Here is a 17,657-nt window from a genome sequence, read left to right as displayed (position 1 = left end):
CCCCGCGTTGAACAGTATCTATGGGAGGCAGGAGAGGGGAAATCATTCCATCTGGAAAGCTGAAATAGGCCCCCGGAACGGACTTTGGACATGCCTAGAGGGCTCCACCTTAGGGTAAGCAGCCTTACTGAAATGAGCAAGGGTTGAAACAAAACGAACAATAAAAGGTGTTGATCTCCCACTCTGTAACTTTTACTAGAACCAAAACCTGCTGATCGCAGTGGCTGACACCTCCCTGCATGGCGCAGGAACATTTGCTATTAATAATAATAATAATAATAATAATAATAATAATAATAATATAATAATAATAATAATTACCCCGCCCTCCCCAGCCAAGACTGGGCTCAGGGCGGCTAACACCAAATATAAAAACAATTGATTGAAATACAGCTTAGAAAACAAGATTAAAATACAACATTACTACATTAAAATACAACCTCATTTCAGTGGAAACTAAAAAAAAAACCAAACATTTTTTTAACCCAGAGATGCATTTTAAATAAAAGCACACATTCTACTTATGTAAAAACGCATTGATTCCTGGACCGTCCGCGGGCCGGATTGAGAATGCAATTGGGCCGAATCCGGCCCCCCCGGACTTTAGCTTGCCTACCCATGGACTAGAGCATGCAAAAAAGGAGGGGTGGCTAACACCCCAGAGGACAGGATCACACTTCAAAACGACCTTGACAGATTAGAGAACTGGGCAAAAACAAACAAGATGAATTTTAACAGGGAGAAATGTAAAGTATTGCACTTGGGCAAAAAAAATGAAAGGCACAAATACAAGATGGGGGACACCTGGCTTGAGAGCAGTACATGTGAAAAGGATCTAGGAGTCTTGGTTGACCACAAACTTGACATGAGCCAACAGTGTGACGCGGCAGCTAAAAAAGCCAATGCAATTCTGGGCTGCATCAATAGGAGTAGAGCATCTAGATCAAGGGAAGTAATAGTGCCACTGTATTCTGCTCTGGTCAGACCACACCTGGAGTACTGTGTCCAGTTCTGGGCACCACAGTTCAAGAAGGACACTGACAAACTGGAACGTGTCCAGAGGAGGGCAACCAAAATGGTCAAGGGCCTGGAAACGATGCCTTATGAGGAACGGCTAAGGGAGCTGGGCATGTTTAGCCTGGAGAAGAGGAGGTTAAGGGGTGATATGATAGCCATGTTCAAATATATAAAAGGATGTCACATGGAGGAGGGAGAAAGGTTGTTTTCTGCTGCTCCAGAGAAGCGGACACGGAGCAATGGATCCAAACTACAAGAAAGAAGATTCCACCTAAACATTAGGAAGAACTTCCTGACAGTAAGAGCTGTTTGACAGTGGAATTTGCTGCCAAGGAGTGTGGTCGAGTCTCCTACTTTGGAGGTCTTTAAGCAGAGGCTTGGCAACCATATGTCAGGAGTGCTCTGATGGTGTTTCCTGCTTGGCAGGGGGTTGGACTCGATGGCCCTTGTGGTCTCTTCCAACTCTATGATTCTATGATTCTAAAAAGGAACACAATATTTTAGCAGCAGTTCATTCATTTTCAACTTCGTATTCTTGTTATAACAGAAGCGCGCCCAGATATTCCATTGTTGCGCCATAAGATAGGTTTAAGATGCCATTTAAGTCCCAGCTTTCATATCTCAGTTTCGAACACTGTTGCCCGGAAAGAGCGATTGGCACAGCGCAATGTTGAATTCCTCCTTTATAAAGCAGTTGCATGTTCTATATGTATAAATGGAATTTCAAACCCAGTACAGGTGCTGACTGCTGCAAAAGTGAACACTTTGTAAACTCAAGTTTGGACAGCTCCTGTGTTTTTTAATTAACGAGCTTCTTTCCCCCAGAGCACGGGGATTATTATTTTTAAAAACTTTTTTAGAACTTCATTTCTTTAAGGCGTTTGGGAATGAGCCAACCCACAAAGTTCTTTGGGGCTGCTCAGATGCCAGATCTTTCAAAACATCAATCAAAAGATTAAAAGTCAATTGCTCAGTTTCCTGCCTTAAAAAATCAGCACCATTTATATAATATTTGCAGAAACAAAGAAAGTCAGTAGACTTGATGGCAGGATTTAAATAAACGTTCACATTATCAGTATTAGAAAATGTTTAGAAAATAGTGAAATACTATAGTGTATTTACTTTTATTTTTATGTTTTTAGGCTTGATGTTATGTTATTAATAACTTTTTTTCTGTTAGGAGATAGCAAAGTGGGTGAAAAGAGAAACAAACCAGAAGCGGAAGTTGGGGGAAGCCCTGGAGGGGAGGGAGGGAGGAATGTATAACAAATGTTAAGAAATTGAGATTGATGTAATGAGTGAAAAAGAAAAAATGAATAATAATAATAATAAAATTCAGCACGGGGAGGGGATTTTAATGTATTTTTAATCTTTGTTGGAAGCCGCCCAGAGTGGCTGGGGAAACGCAGCCTGATGGTCTGTGTACAAATAAAAATTATTATTGTTGTTGTTGTTGTTGTTGTTATTTGCTGTTTTGGGAGCTCCCAGCCGACCTCCACACTGTGTTACAGCAGTCGGGATAGGAGCCACGCGGGTATTTGCGAAGCCCCGGCAGAAAGCTATAACTTTGTCGAACTCTTGCAGACAAAACAGAAGACGACACGGACCGGGAAGCCCAACTGCTGGAGATGAGGCTGACCCTGACGGAAGAAAGGAACGCGGTCATGGTGCCTTCCGCAGGGAGTGGGATTCCTGGAGCGCCCGCTGAGTGGTAAGGGGCCTTTGCAACGAGGCCACAGCAGATGGGCTGCGTTTTGCAGCTTGCTTAGAAGAAAAGCTTTCGCCATGTGCCAAAACCTCATCTGTGTTGGCGTCGGCCTTCTTCTTCTTCTTTGGCGATCCCTTGTAGCCGAGTAAGATTGTCTTCCATAAACACGGAACAATGAGTCCATAAGTGACTGTGGAGGCCAATTCTGGATCCACACGTCCTTCCACAGTGGGGACACTGGTTTCTGGGTGGGAGTTAATCACGGTGTCAATTTGCCAAGCGTGCCTTCCTCTTAGCACGTTTCTCCCTTGCGTCCTGAGTTCGAGTGTCTTCAAAGCCCATGACACCTTTGGTAAAGGCTGTTCTCCAACTGGAGCTCTCGCAGGCCAGTGTTTCCCAATTGTTGGTGTCTATACTACATTTTTTTAGATTTGCCTTGAAAGAGTCTTTAAACCTCTTTTGTTGACCACCAGCATTACGCTTTCCATTTTTAAGTTGGGAATAGAGTAGTTGCTTTGGAAAACGATCATCAGGCATCCGCAAAACACGACCAGTCCAACGAAGATTATGTTGAAGAACCTCTAAGTCTAGGGGAAGAGAGGAAGGTTGTAGACTCTGCTTCCTTGGAGATTTTTAAGCAGAGATTGGATGGTCATCTGTCCTGGATGTTTTAGCTGAGATTCCTACATTGCAGGGGGTTCGGCTAGATGATTCGTGGGGTCCCTTCCAGCTCTGCCATTCTATGGTGCTAAGAGTGTTTCACAGTTAGGGTGCTGCCACCAAGAAGACCCTGTTCCAAATTCCAATCATCTGGACTTCATTAGGAGATGGTATGACCAAAAGGGGACTTCCAAACAGATCTGAACTTACTGGCAGGACTAATGCATTCCCACTTGGTGGTGTGATCTCGGCGCTGTTCTCTCCTCCTTGAACTCCCCTTTGCCTATGGAATGTCCCTGAATAGCAGATCCGTAGCCCCAGTTTGGGACCAGGCTGCCACAGGAAAGGAGGATTTTGCATTTGAATCCTTGGAATTTACTATAGACATCAGAACATAAGAAGTTCCTTCTGGATCAAGACTGTGTCCCATCTAATAATAATAATAATAATAATAATAATAATAATAATTAATAATACAGTGGTACCTCGGGTTAAGTACTTAATTCGTTCTGGAGGTCTGTTCTTAACCTGAAACTGTTCTTAACCTGAAGCACCACTTTAGCTAATGGGGCCTCCCGCTGCCGCTGCGCCGCCGAAGCACGATTTCTGTTCTCATCCTGAAGCAAAGTTCTTAACCTGAAGCACTATTTCTGGGTTAGCGGAGTCTGTAACCTGAAGCATATGTAAGCTGCAGTGTCTGTAACCCTACTGTAGTAGTAGTAGTAGTAATAATAATAATAATAATAATAATAATAATAATAATAATAATTAATAATAAAATTTTATTTATATCCCTTCCTCCCCAGCCAAAGCCAGGTTCAGAGCGGCTAACAACAATAAAAGTAACACAGCATTCTAATATCAATTCATTCTAAAATCAGTTCAGAATCAAACGAATGGCAACCATTGGGCTACAGTTATATGAGGATTACCGAAGGAGGGGGTCAGACTGTGCCTTGGCCAAAGTCCTGGTGGAACAGCTCCATCTTTCAGGCCCTGCGGAAAGATGTCAAGTCCCGTAGGGCCCTAGTCTCTTGGGACAGAGCGTTCCACCAGATCGGGGCCACGGCCGAAAAGGCCCTGGCTCTGGTTGAGGCCAGCCTAACCTCCCTGTGGCCCGGGACCTGCAAGGTGTTTTTGTTTGAAGACCGTAAGGTCCTCCGTGGGAGATACCAGGAGAGGCAGTCCAGCATCCTGTTCTCACAGTGGCCAACCGGACGCCCCAGTGGGGAACCCTCAAGCAGGATTTGAGGACAAGGGCAACTCTCCCCTCCTGTGGCTTCCAGCATTGCTTCCTCCGGCTGTTAAATCTGTGGAACTCCCTGCCACATGAGGCACTGGTGGCCACCAACCTATGTGGCTTTAAAAGAGGATTCGGGAAATTCACGGAGGAAGAGAGGGCTATCAATGGTTACTGGCCAGGATGGCTGTGTTTTGCCTCCACGTTTCGAGGCGGCAACACTTCTGAGTACCACTGGCTAGGAAAAACAGAATGGGGGAGAGGGCTCTGGTGCTTGGATCCTGCTCATGGGTTCCCCGTAATGAGCATCTTGCTTGGTCGCTAAGGACAGGATGCCGGACTCGATGGGCCATTGGCATTGATCCGGCAGACCCTTCTAGCTTAACTATGTGGTTTAGTCATTTAGTCGTGTCCGACTCTTCGTGACCCCTGGACCAGAGCACGCCCAGGCCCTCCTGTCTTCCACTGCCTCCCGCAGTTTGGTCAAACTCATGCTGGTAGCTTCGAGAACACTGTCCCACCATCTCGTCCTCTGCTGTCCCCTTCTCCTTGTGCCCTCCATCTTTCCCAACATCAGGGTCTTTTCCAGGGAGTCTTCTCTTCTCTCGAGGTGGCCAAAGTATTGGAGTCTCAGCTTCACGATCTGCCCTTCCAGTGAGCACTCAGGGCTGATTTCTTTCAGAATGGATCGGTTTGATCTTCTTGCAGTCCATGGGACTCTCAAGAGTCTCCTCCAGCACCAGAATTCAAAAGCATCAATTCTTTGGCGATCGGCCTTCTTTATGGTCCAGCTCTCACTTCTATACACCACTACTGGGACAACCATAGCTTTAACTAAACGGACCTTTGTTGGCAAGGTGATGTCTCTGCTTTTTAAGATGCTGTCTAGGTTTGCCATCGCCTTTCTCCCAAGGAGCAGGCGTCTTTTAATTTCGTGACTGCTGTCACCGTCTGCAGTGATCCCTTTCATGGATCACTGCCTTGCCGTGGCGAAGGGGCTTGAATAACTCAGAGAAGCTATGAGCTATGCCGTGCAGGGCCACCCAAGATGGACAGGTCATAGTGGAGAGTTTTGACCAAACGTGATCCACCTGGAGCAGGAACCGGCAAGCCACTCCAGTATCCCTGCCAAGAAAACTCGATGGACGAAGACAACAGGCATATAAAAGCTTAACTGTACAAGGGAGTAACTTGGCAGTGCAAAGAAGAGGCTTTTCCCGTCCCTGAGAGACAGGTGTGCCCTGCCGTAGAATCATAGAATCATAGAATCATAGAGTTGGAAGAGACCACAAGGGCCATCGAGTCCAACCCCCTGCCAAGCAGGAAACACCATCAGAGCACTCCTGACATATGGTTGTCAAGCCTCTGCTTAAAGACCTCCAAAGTAGGAGACTCCACCACACTCCTTGGCAGCAAATTCCACTGTCGAACAGCTCTTACTGTCAGGAAGTTCTTCCTAATGTTTAGGTGGAATCTTCTTTCTTGTAGTTTGGATCCATTGCTCCGTGTCCGCTTCTCTGGAGCAGTAGAAAACAACCTTTCTCCCTCCTCTATGTGACATCCTTTTATATATTTGAACATGGCTATCATATCACCCCTTAACCTCCTCTTCTCCAGGCTAAACATGCCCAGCTCCCTTAGCCGTTCCTCATAAGGCATCGTTTCCAGGCCTTTGACCATTTTGGTTGCCCTCTTCTGGACACGTTCCAGTTTGTCAGTGTCCTTCTTGAATTGTGGTGCCCAGAACTGGACACAGTACTCCAGGTGTGGTCTGACCAGAGCAGAATACAGTGGCACTATTACTTCCCTTGATCTAGATGCTATACTCCTATTGATGCAGCCCAGAATTGCATTGGCTTTTTTAGCTGCCGCGTCACACTGTTGGCTCATGTCAAGTTTGTGGTCAACCAAGACTCCTAGATCCTTTTCACATGTACTGCTCTCAAGCCAGGTGTCACTCATCTTGTATTTGTGCCTCTCATTTTTTTTGCCCAAGTGCAATACTTTACATTTCTCCCTGTTAAAATTCATCTTGTTTGTTTTTGCCCAGTTCTCTAATCTGTCAAGGTCGTTTTGAAGTGTGATCCTGTCCTCTGGGGTGTTAGCCACCCCTCCCAGTTTGGTGTCATCTGCAAATTTGATCAGGATGCCCTTGAGTCCATCATCCAAGTCGTTGATAAAGATGTTGAATAAGACCGGGCCCAAGACAGAACCCTGTGGCACCCCACTAGTCACTCTTCTCCAGGATGAAGAGGAACCATTGATGAGCACCCTTTGGGTTCGGTCAGTCAGCCAGTTACAAATCCACTGAGTGGTAGCATAGTCAAGACCGCATTTTACCAGCTTCTTTACAAGAATATCATGGGGCACCTTGTCAAATGCCTTGCTGAAATCAAGGTAGGCTACATCCACTGCGTTCCCTTCATCTACCAGGCTTGTAATTCTGTCAAAAAACGAGATCAGGTTAGTCTGACATGACTTATTTTTCAGAAATCCATGCTGACTATTGGTGATCACAGCATTCCTTTCTAGGTGCTCACAGACTGTTTTCTTAATGATCTGCTCCAGAATCTTCCCTGCTATTGATGTCAGACTGACTGGGCGGTAATTATTTGGGTCCTCTCTTTTCCCCTTTTTGAAAATAGGAACAACATTTGCCCTCCTCCAGTCTGCCGGGACTTCGCCTGTTCTCCAGGAATTCTCAAAGATGACTGCCAGTGGTTCTGAGATCACATCTGCCAGTTCTTTTAATACTCTTGGATGCAGTTCATCAGGCCCTGGAGACTTGAATACATCTAATCTAGCCAAATATTCTTGTACTATCTCCTTAGTTATTCTGGGCTGTGTTTCCTTTGCTGAATCATTTGCTTCAAATTCTTCAGGTCGGGCATTGTCTTCTTTATCGGAGAAGACTGAGGCAAAGAAGGCATTGAGGAGTTCAGCCCTTTCTGTGTCCCCTGTTTGCATTTCACCATCTTCTCCTCTGAGTGACCCCACTGTTTCTTTGTTCTTCCTTTTGCTACGAACATACCCATAAAAGCCTTTTTTGTTGCTTTTAACCTCTCTAGCAAGCCTGAGTTCATTCTGTGCTTTAGCTTTTCTGACTTTGTGTCTACACGTGCTGGCTATTTGTTTGAATTCCTCTTTGGTGGTTTCCCCCCTTTTCCATTTTTTGTACACATCCTTTTTTAATCTTAATTCAGTTAAAAGTTCTTTAGATAGCCACCCTGGTTTCTTTAGGCGCCTTCCATGTTTTCGTCTCATTGGTATTGCCTGACGTTGTGCTTTTACTATCTCCGTCTTAACAAACTCCCAGCCATCATGAACTCCCTTTCCTTTTAGTATTGCTGTCCATGGGATCTCACCCAGCACTTCCCTAAGTTTTATGAAGTCGGCTTTCTTAAAGTCAAGAAATTGAGTCCTAGTATGCTTGGCTGCTACTGTCCGCTGTATAGTAAACTTCAGAAGAGCATGATCACTCGCGCCTAATGATCCTTCCACATCTACCCCACTAACCAGGTCATCAACATTGGTTAGGACCAGGTCTAAAATGGCTGTTCCTCTTGTTGCTTCTCCCACTTTCTGGACAATGAAGTTGTCTGCAAGGCCAGTGAGGAATCTGTTTGACCTTATGCTCTTGGCTGAGTTTGACGTCCAACAAATATCCGGGTAATTGAAGTCCCCCATTACTACTATCTCCCTTCCTTTTGCATGCTTGGCCATCTGTTCCAGGAAGGCATCATCTATGTCCTCCGTTTGGCTTGGGGATCTATAGTAAACTCCCACAATGAGGTCTCTGTTATTCTTCTCTCCCTTAATTTTGACCCAAATGCTCTCACTTTGGCTTTGAGGTTCTAAATCTTGGATCTCTTCACAGGTATACACACCCCTGACATATAACGCCACTCCTCCTCCTTTCTTGTCTGGTCTGTTTCTCTGAAATAGATTGTATCCCTCCATTATTACATTCCAATCGTGGGACTTATCCCACCAGGTTTCAGTGATGCCTATTATGTCATATTTAGTTTGCTGTACCAAGAGCTCAAGCTCATCTTGTTTATTTCCCATGCTTTGCGCATTAGTGTACAGACATTGAAGTCCATTAATCATTCCCCCGTGTCTCTTATTTAAGGATTTTTTCCTCCCTCCACTAGGTCCGCGTGCTGTTTGCTCCATTTGGTCTATGACATTTGGATGATCATCTTCATTAATTGATAGACTCCTACCTTCAGGAGCACTGTCTCCCTCCCCCACATTAGTCAGTTTAAAGCCCTCCTGATGAGGTTTCTGAGATTTTTGGCAAAAACATTTCTCCCAACCGTTGTGAGGTGCAGCCCATCACTTGCCAGAAGTCCATCTTCAAGAAACTGCAGTCCGTGATCTAAGAATCCAAACCGTTCCTGTTTACACCATTTGCGAAGCCAGCTGTTCACTTCCACTATTTTCCCCTCTCTCCCTGGGCCACGTCGTTCAACTGGGAGGACAGACGAGATGACAAAGCTTGAATTTGAGGAGTGGCATTGGTTCCTCCTGCCCGATATTCTTGAGAGGGTTTGAAATGACATCCGAGAGGGTGAAGGGCGAATGGGGAGGGTGGGGAAAGGGGAGGAAGGAAGGAAGGAAGGAAGGAAGGAAGGAGAGAAGGCAGAAAAAGGCGAAACGACCTGAATAATTTCCCCTAGGCTCCATATAACGCAAGCAGCGAAATGTCCTCTGCTTAAATCAACCGGGTTATTAGCCAGAGTTTAATTATGATCCTCTGTAGGAACGGAATCAATATTTATTGCTGCTGCACTTTAGCTGATTTGAAAGAAAAATGGTAATGCTAATTGCCCGGTTCATTCACTTAAGAGGGGCCCCGCTCCGTACTTGCGATAACCGCTTCGGTCAGAACATCGGCCTGGATTCCGGGTTTCACGTACCTCCCCACCCTGCCAGAGTCCTCTGTAGTCAGCAGATATGCCACGAAATCTTTCATTCGTGACGCTGGTAATAGAATCAGGTCCAGTCTGCCCTGGCCTCCGGGTCACAGGAGCTGCAATTATCTGCAAGCCAGGAAATTCTACGCCCCAAACTGAATTTGAGGTCTGGTTAAGAGAGTGATCCGTCAGCCAGGGAGTCGCCAGTTCAAATATCATGTTGGCCGTGAACTTTCTTGAATGTTCTTAGGCAAACTAATATCCATTAGCCTGAATTAACACACACACCCCTTCCAATCCCTTGCCTAATGAGAAAAGTCACGGTGTTTTTTAAAGGGTTCTTATAAAGATTCCTGAGATAATGTTTGTGACCTGTTCCAAGTACAGGGGGAAATGTCATATAAGTACCAGGTATTCTTATTTTTCAGGTACGCAGGTGGCGCTGTGGGTTAAACCACAGAGCCTAGGGCTTGCCGATCAGAAGTTCGGTGGTTTGAATCCCTGCGACGGAGTGAGCTCCCGTTGTTCGGTCCCTGCTCCTGCCCACCTAGCAGTTCAAAAGCATGTCAAAGTGCAAGTAGATAAATAGGTACCACTCCGGCGGGAAGGTAAACGGCGTTTCCGTGCGCTGCTCTGGTTCGCCAGAAGCGGCTTAGTCATGCTGGCTACATGACCCGGAAGCTGTACGCCGGCTCCCTCGGCCAATAAAGCGAGATGAGCGCCGCAACCCCAGAGTCAGTTGCGACTCTGGGGTCCCTTTACCTTTACTATTATTATTTTTAGAACTTCTGTAGCCTTCTTGTCAACTTCCTCAAAGTCAAGGTTGGATTCAGTTCCGATTTTAATTGTGAGTGGCCTACAGATCACTACAGTCAAGAAGGGCTCTCCACCCAGGCTTAGAATCTGGAAAGACACAGCACAGAAGGAAAGTGGATTGGGAGGGAGGAGGAAATAAGCAAACCCAGACACAAGTTTTTGCTTCAAAGGAGGTTGAAACGTTCAAGGAACGGAGGAGCCAAAAGTTGCTGGTCTCCCAGTTGCACCAGTGTAAAGGAGGAACATTTTAGCTGTATTCATGCTTTACCTTACATATTTTAGGTAAATGCCTGCCGTGTTTTAAGATTACACCTGAACATGTTGAATGGAATCTTTGTCCACACCACCTTGGTCAACACCGCCTCTTGCAGATTCTAGAACCACAACAGCATTTCATATCTTAGCAAAGCTGTTTGCAGTTTGCAGAATACCTCCAAACCGACCTGAGGAATGGGAGGGAGCTGTTTCTGAGGGCCTGAGACTCTGCCTAGGCAACCTAAGGCCCGGGGGCCGGATGCGGCCTAATCGCCTTCTCAATCTGGCCTGCGGACGGTCCGGGACTCAGCATTTTTTTACATGAGCAGAATGTGTCCTTTTATTTAAAATGCATCTCTGAGTTATTTGTGGGGCATAGGAATTGATTCATTTTTTTCTCTCTTCAAAATATAATCCAGCCCCCCACAAGGTCTGAGGGACGGTGGACCGGCCCATGGCTGAAAACGGTTGCTGACCCCTGGCCCCTGGCCCAGATAATATTTCTGCCGCTTGCCCTTTTGCAGATAGCTGTGAAAAACCGTGCCTCTTAATGCCTTTGGCCCATCACTTTGCAGCATTCGTCTGAACGAGAGAGTGGTTTAAATTAGCTGGTTTATTTTGCAATTATCCAACCAAGCAGCGTGGGGAAGCTCCTTAGCATTTGACAGCAACATGCACTCGTTTCTGCTACCGGGAACGCAGCCCTGGTTGAAAATAGGCCCGAAAGTACTGAATGTCCTCTGCGTCTAGCTGAGTAAATTGAGATGAAGCCGCAGCCCACCAATGTTATCGTTGCCTTGACCTACAATTGCCCGGGTACCGAGTGTAATAACACGGTTGCCGCGATGCTCCCGGCGACGTGCTCTGTGTTCAGTCTGCCTCCATTGATATGCCAGTGCTGACTGCGTCTCTCTCTTTTAGGACCCCTGTGCCAGGTATGGAGACTCACATCCCAGTCATCTTCCTTGATTTAAACGGTAAGTGAGATCAGAAATGACAGCACTTGAGGGATGTGGAAAGGAATGCAGCAAGAATTGCGTCGGGGGCAGGGAGTGAATGACAAGCAGGCGTTCCGAGTGGTTGCTCCTGGTGTCAGTCAACCATCGAACTGTCCCAAAAACTAGGTCCTATGTACCACTTTTGTATCGTCATAATCACTATTATTATTATTCAATTTATAAACCACCGTTTATCCAAAGGTCCAAGGGCGCTGTGCAACACGGAGAGCATACTTTACACAGCAAAATGATAAAAGCATAAAACCTAATAATGCACAGCACGTTCATGAAATTTTGAGAGCTGCGGGTATACAAATTTGCACAAATAGTAATAATAATAATTGAAATAATCATACCAGCAGTCCCCCCCACACATTTAACAAGCCGTAGATTAATAATAATAATAATAATAATATATTATTTATACCCTGCCCATCTGGCTGGGCTTCCCCAGCCACTCTGGGCGGCTTCCAACAGAACACTAAAATACAATAACATATTAAACATCAAAAGCTTCCCTAAACAGGGCTGCCTTCAGATGTCTTCTAAAAGTCTGGTATTATGGTATTATGAGGAACTCTTGTAGGCACAACAGACAGACATCACTTTTTACTCATCAGTAGTTTTTCTCTTTGACATCTGGTGGGAGGGCGTTTCACAGGGCGGGTGCCACTACCAAGAAGGCCCTCTGCCTGGTTCCCTGTAACTTGGCTTCTTGCAGGGAGGGAACCGCCAGAAGGCCCTCAGCACTGGACCTCAGTGCCTGGGCTGAGCGATGGGGGTGGAGACGCTCCTTCAGGTATACTGGACCGAGGCCGTTTAGAGCTTTCAAGGTCAGCACCAACACTTTGAATTGTGCTTGGAAACGTACTGGGAGGCAGTGTAGGTTTTTCAGGACTGGTGTTATATGATCTCAGCGGCCGCTCCCAGTCACCAGTCTAGCTGCCGCATTCTGGATTAATTGCAGTTACCTTCAAAGGTAGCCCCACATACAGCGCATTGCAGTAGTCCAAGCGGGAGATAACCAGAGCATGTACCACTCTGGCGAGACAGTCTGTGGTAGGGAGGGTCTCATCCTGCGTACCAGATGGAGCTGGTACACAGCTGCCCTGGACACAGAATTAACCTGTGCCTCCACGGACAGCTGTGAGTCCAGAATGACTCCCAGGCTGCGCACCTGGTCCTTCAGGGGCACAGTTACCCCATTCAGGACCAGGGAGTCCTCCACACCCGCCAACCATCTAACTGTCCAAAAAACTGCCCTAGGTAGCACTTTTGTATCACTATTATTATTATTCAATTTATAAACCACCGTTTATCCAAAGGTCTGAGTGTGCTGTGCAACACGGAGAGCATAATTTAAGGCGGCAAAATGGTAAAAAGCGTAAAACATAATAATGCACAGCACGTTAATGTAATTTTGAGACCTGCGGGTATAAGGCGGTATACAAATTTACCCAAATAGTAATAATAATTGAAATAATCATACCAGCAGTGGTCCCCCCCCCCCCGATTTAACAGGCCTTAGATTGTTTAGTAATGCCCATTTCATAGAAGAAACATTGGCAATGCCCAACCAAATGAGAGGGAAAAGGATGCACATCTTCCCAAAATCATAATGCATATCAAAAAAGCAGCCCCTGCCCTCTGTTAAGCAACAAGAACGAAACCCTCAATTTGGTTAATCTGCCTGTTTTCTGCTCTGGCGCCACCTGCTGTTCGTCTCCCTGCCTGCTGACCAACCAGTTGGGCACCAACTACCACTGTTTATATTGCAGGAGTTGCTGTTGGTGGAGCGAGTTTGCCTTGCCCACAGTTTCCTGTTGAGCTTGCAACCCAGGGTTTCCCAGGCCCTCTGTGCTGCAGTTGCTCAGCACATCCTGAACTTCTCTCTCCCTCTCTTTCTACAGCGGATGACTTCAGCTCTCAGGATAACCTCGACGAGCCAGAAGCTGGCGGCTGGGATGCCACCCTGGTTGCCGAAGACGAGGATGAATTCTTCGAGTTGCAGATTGTGAAGCACCACGAGAGCGAGGTAAGGCACGGAACGAGTCGGAAACTCCATTCCCAAGGCTGCCAACGGAGCAGCGTTAACAGCAGCCCTGGGAGAGATGTGACCAGTATCTGTTCTTTGTACAGTGGTACTTTGGTTCTCAAACATAATCCGTTCAGGAAGTCTGTTCCAAAACCAAAGCGTTCCAAAACCAAGGCGTGCTTCCCCATAGAAAGTAATGCAAAACAGATAAATTGCAAACAGATAAAAACATTGGCAGGATTATTGTAATAAGCTGCAGTTTGAGAAGAGTATATATTTAAAGTAGATAAACAAATGAGCAAATTAGCTGAATTTGGATATGCATAAGACATATAAAAAACAACTTTAACGAACCGCAGAAAGAGAGGGGAAGGAAGTCAAGTTTTGAAATGTTAAAGCGATTGTAAAATTAATGAAATGTATAAACCTGAAAAGTAAAAAATAAGTTATTATTTTAAAAAGGCCTGACGGGGGGGGGGGACCAGCCTTCAGGAAGGACAAGGAGGGAGCAAGTCTAACTTCACTAGGCGGGGAGTTCCAAAGTTTGGGAGCGGCCACTGAGAAGGCCCTTCCCCCATCAAAAGAGTTCTCTTACTTAAACCTGTTGCAGTTGCGAGCCTCTTTGAGTGTGGTTTCACCCTGGAAATGTGGCTTGCAGAAAAACACGGATGTTGGCGTGTTGACCGAGGATGTTGTGTTTGTGTGTTGTTTCGCAGGTGAAGGCCGAAGCTTCCTGGGACTCCACAGTCCACAACTGCGCGCAGCTCAGCAGAGGAACAGCCGCTGAGCAGAGGGTCTTCCTGATTGTCCGAGTGACCGTACAGCTCAGCCACCCGGCTGAAATGCAGCTGGTCCTGCGCAAGCGGATCTGCGTCAGCGTCTACGGCAAGCAGGTACAGCAGCCTTCCTAGGCATTCATTATCTCCATTTGCTCTCGGCGTGACGCAGTTGCACGCCTAGAAGCATTGCTGCAGGAAATTGCAAGGCATGGCTTTGATGAAGCCGATGTCTCTTAACATGGGACAAGGTGTGGAAATATTGGAGCAAAGCTCTACTCCTTGCTAACGGCAGCTGTCTCAAAACAGCGGCGGAGCAAGCCGGTTGTAGGAGTGCAAATATCCAGAGTGTGGGGTCAGGTGGGATTACTTTGAGGAGTTATAAAATATGCATCAAGCCATTGTGTCCACTTTGAAAGCATGGCGTTGACTGGGTTTAATTCATGGGCAATAATTTCTGATCAAATCCCACAACCCTCTGCATCTCTGGCCATTTCCTCTACTGTCCATTTCTCTTGCTTGACAAGTCACATACACAGCCCAGGTGCCAGTTGCTTCGCCAGGCAGGCATCCTGGGCCATCAGAGACAGTGGGCAGTTTCTTTGATGTAGCTTTTCTGATATGTTAATCTTAGGATGTTAATCATAGGGCCAGGAAACAGATCTCACCTGAAGGCGATAATGATCGCTGTCTTCCTGGCCATCCTCCTTATCATATATATTGCTTATCGCCTCCGGGGTTGCCAGACGCACTCCTTTGTAGTTCTGTTTTGTTTACCCCAGAAATATGTGTGCTTGATTAGTTTTGGTAGTTTAACTTTGTCCCCACGTGGGTTTGTTGAAATGCTCGGAAGAAATCTGATTGGTTCTTACGAACACTCTGTAAAAAGTTCTTTTGTGAGTAAAACGACCTGGGCCAGGGGGTGGAGAGACAGATTATTATACGCACCCTTCCCAGAGTCTTGCTGGTTCAAGCCTCTGGGTGTATTCTTATTCATCAGAGCTCAATCCTTCCTTTACTTTGGGAATGCCTCAGCCGATCGGGCGCAGGGGGCGGTGAGTGTGCCCTGCGCCCAGGGGTGAGACCAGCTGGGGCAGGACACGCCAGAGTCTGCCTGCCCCCTCCCACTCAGCCGCCCCACAGCTAAGGGGGAGGCGGCAGGCGGGCTGTTCGGGGCAGCACAGAGCCTGCGCGCACCCAAACCACCATGTCTCTCCCAGGAGAGATGCGTGGCTTGGGCACACTGCAGGCCCTGCGGTGAGTGCCACCCGGAATTTTGTCACCCCCCTAAATGATGACACCTGGGGCTGCTCACCCCCACTGCACCCCCCTTCCTCCGCCCCTGCCTCAAAAGAAATGACTGTCTTTCTAGTTTAGACTTTTCAGTTAAAAATGACTTTTGGTGTGTCCCCTTTCCCCTGCTTCTTTGATCCCCGGGGATTTGGAAAAGGGATCCACTGGCTTCACCCTCCAGCTTTGGGACTCAGCCGTAGAGCTTAATCCTCTTGCCTCAACTGACTCTCTCTCTTTCCTTTTCCTCCTCTCTTCCTCGCTCCGGGCTCCCTGGCAGTCGCGAGAATGCTGCAGAGAGGCTTCAGGAGGGTAGTAACCCATTGCCGATTCTGCCCCCGTGCGAATAGCCTCTTTCTGCATGGCTTCGATGTGTGCAAGGAGCTGAAGTACCGAGGACTGCTTGTGTTGTAGCATCCTTTGCCACTGGAATAAGATGCTTCATTCATTCCCCTTGCTGCCTTGTGAGGTTTGGGGGCTTTTTTGTGAGCAGGCACTGTTGGGCAGGTTGTATACTCTCATGGGCCTTTTCTGCATGCAAGCAACCTGTGCTTCAGCAAATCTACATTGCCAGCAGGTCACCCCATCTCTTGTCATCTCATGTAGCCAGCTTTGTTTTGGCGGCGTTTGTGACCCCCTTTTCTGTTGCCCTGTGTGCTGGGATGTGGCTATTGTGACTGGAGCGTGAGGTATGCGTGTGTGCTTTTTTCCCCCTGCCTCACTTTACAAGGACAAGTAGGAATAGAGGAAGCGGCCTTCTATCTAGCCCAGCGCTGTCCACGCTGACTGCCAGAGTCTGTCCACGGTTTCAGACAGATTATTTCCTAGTCCTAAGGTAAAGGTAAAGGGAACCCTGACCATTAGGTCCAATCGTGGCCGACTCTGGGGTTGTGGCGCTCATCTCTCTTTATTGGCCGAGGGAGCCGGTGTACAGCTTCCGGGTCATGTGGCTAGCAGGACTAAGCCGCTTCTGGCGAACCAGAGCAGCGCACGGAAATGCTGTTTACCTTCCCGCTATAAAGCGGTACGTATTTATCTACTTGCACTTGACATGCTTTTGAACAGCTAGGTTGGCGGGAGCTGGGACCAAACAACTGGAGTTCACCCCGTCGCGGGGATTCGAACTGCCGACCTTCTGATCGGCAAGCCCTAGGCTCTGTGGTTTAACCCAGCCCTATCCAGAGATAAAAAAGGTAAAGGACCCCTGACAGTTAGGTCTAATCGCAGACGACTTTGGGGTTTGGGTGCTCATCTCACTTTACTGGCCGAGGGAGCCGGCGTTTGTCCGCAGACAGTTTTTCCGGGTCATGTGGCCAGCAGGACTGAGCCGCTTCTGGCGTAACGAAACACCGAAAGCAGAGCAGCGCACGGAAACGCTGTTTACTTTCCCGCCAGAGTGGTACCTATTGATCTACTTGGACTTTTTGGCTTGCTTTCGAACTGCTAGGTTGGCAGGAGCAACGGGAGCTCACCCCGTCACGGGGATTCGAACCTGGAACCCTTTGCATGCAAAGCAGATTGCTTCCATTGAGCCTTGGTCCTTTCCCCTAAGTGAATTGAGATGGGTCACCTGTCTTCCTGGGACTCCACAGTGCACCACAGAAGTTCAGTCAAGCATTTAAGCTCACTGCAGGAAGCAGCTAGGTAGCAGAGATAGATTTTACTTGGCATATGCACACAGGCACAAAAATTATTTACAGTTGCTACAAAAAGTCTCCACTCTCTGAGCCCAGAGAGGGTTCCGGCTTACAAAGACAGAGTCCACACACCAAGTGCAAAATCCAGTTGCTCACAAAGTCCTGCAACTGCAAGAGTTCTCTCGAGTCCAGAAGTCTTGCAAGATGAGCTCTTCTCGAAGCCTTCCACATTTGCACAGGATCTCTCCAACACTCTCCATGTCTCCAGCAGATTCTCCTGTACTCCCCATCAAGGACTGCTGTGAC

General features: G+C 47.2%; 1 protein-coding gene across 1 annotated transcript in view; it reads left to right on the top strand.

Annotated features, from left to right (window-relative positions):
• Nucleotides 1-17,657, top strand: part of KIF13B (kinesin family member 13B) — a 207,893-nt gene that overhangs the window by 150,891 nt on the left and 39,345 nt on the right. The window contains exons 28-31 of the mRNA XM_082216297.1: nucleotides 2,602-2,728; nucleotides 11,537-11,592; nucleotides 13,524-13,648; nucleotides 14,365-14,541. Of these exons, the coding sequence (XP_082072423.1) occupies nucleotides 2,602-2,728; nucleotides 11,537-11,592; nucleotides 13,524-13,648; nucleotides 14,365-14,541 (485 nt within the window). The remainder of the gene's footprint in view (nucleotides 1-2,601; nucleotides 2,729-11,536; nucleotides 11,593-13,523; nucleotides 13,649-14,364; nucleotides 14,542-17,657) is intronic.

The sequence above is a fragment of the Podarcis vaucheri genome (genome assembly GCF_965113315.1).
Source record: "Podarcis vaucheri genome assembly, chromosome: 3".
Lineage (NCBI taxonomy): Eukaryota > Metazoa > Chordata > Lepidosauria > Squamata > Lacertidae > Podarcis > Podarcis vaucheri.
Note: the sequence above shows the minus strand (reverse complement) of the source record. Positions and strands in the feature narration are given on the sequence as shown.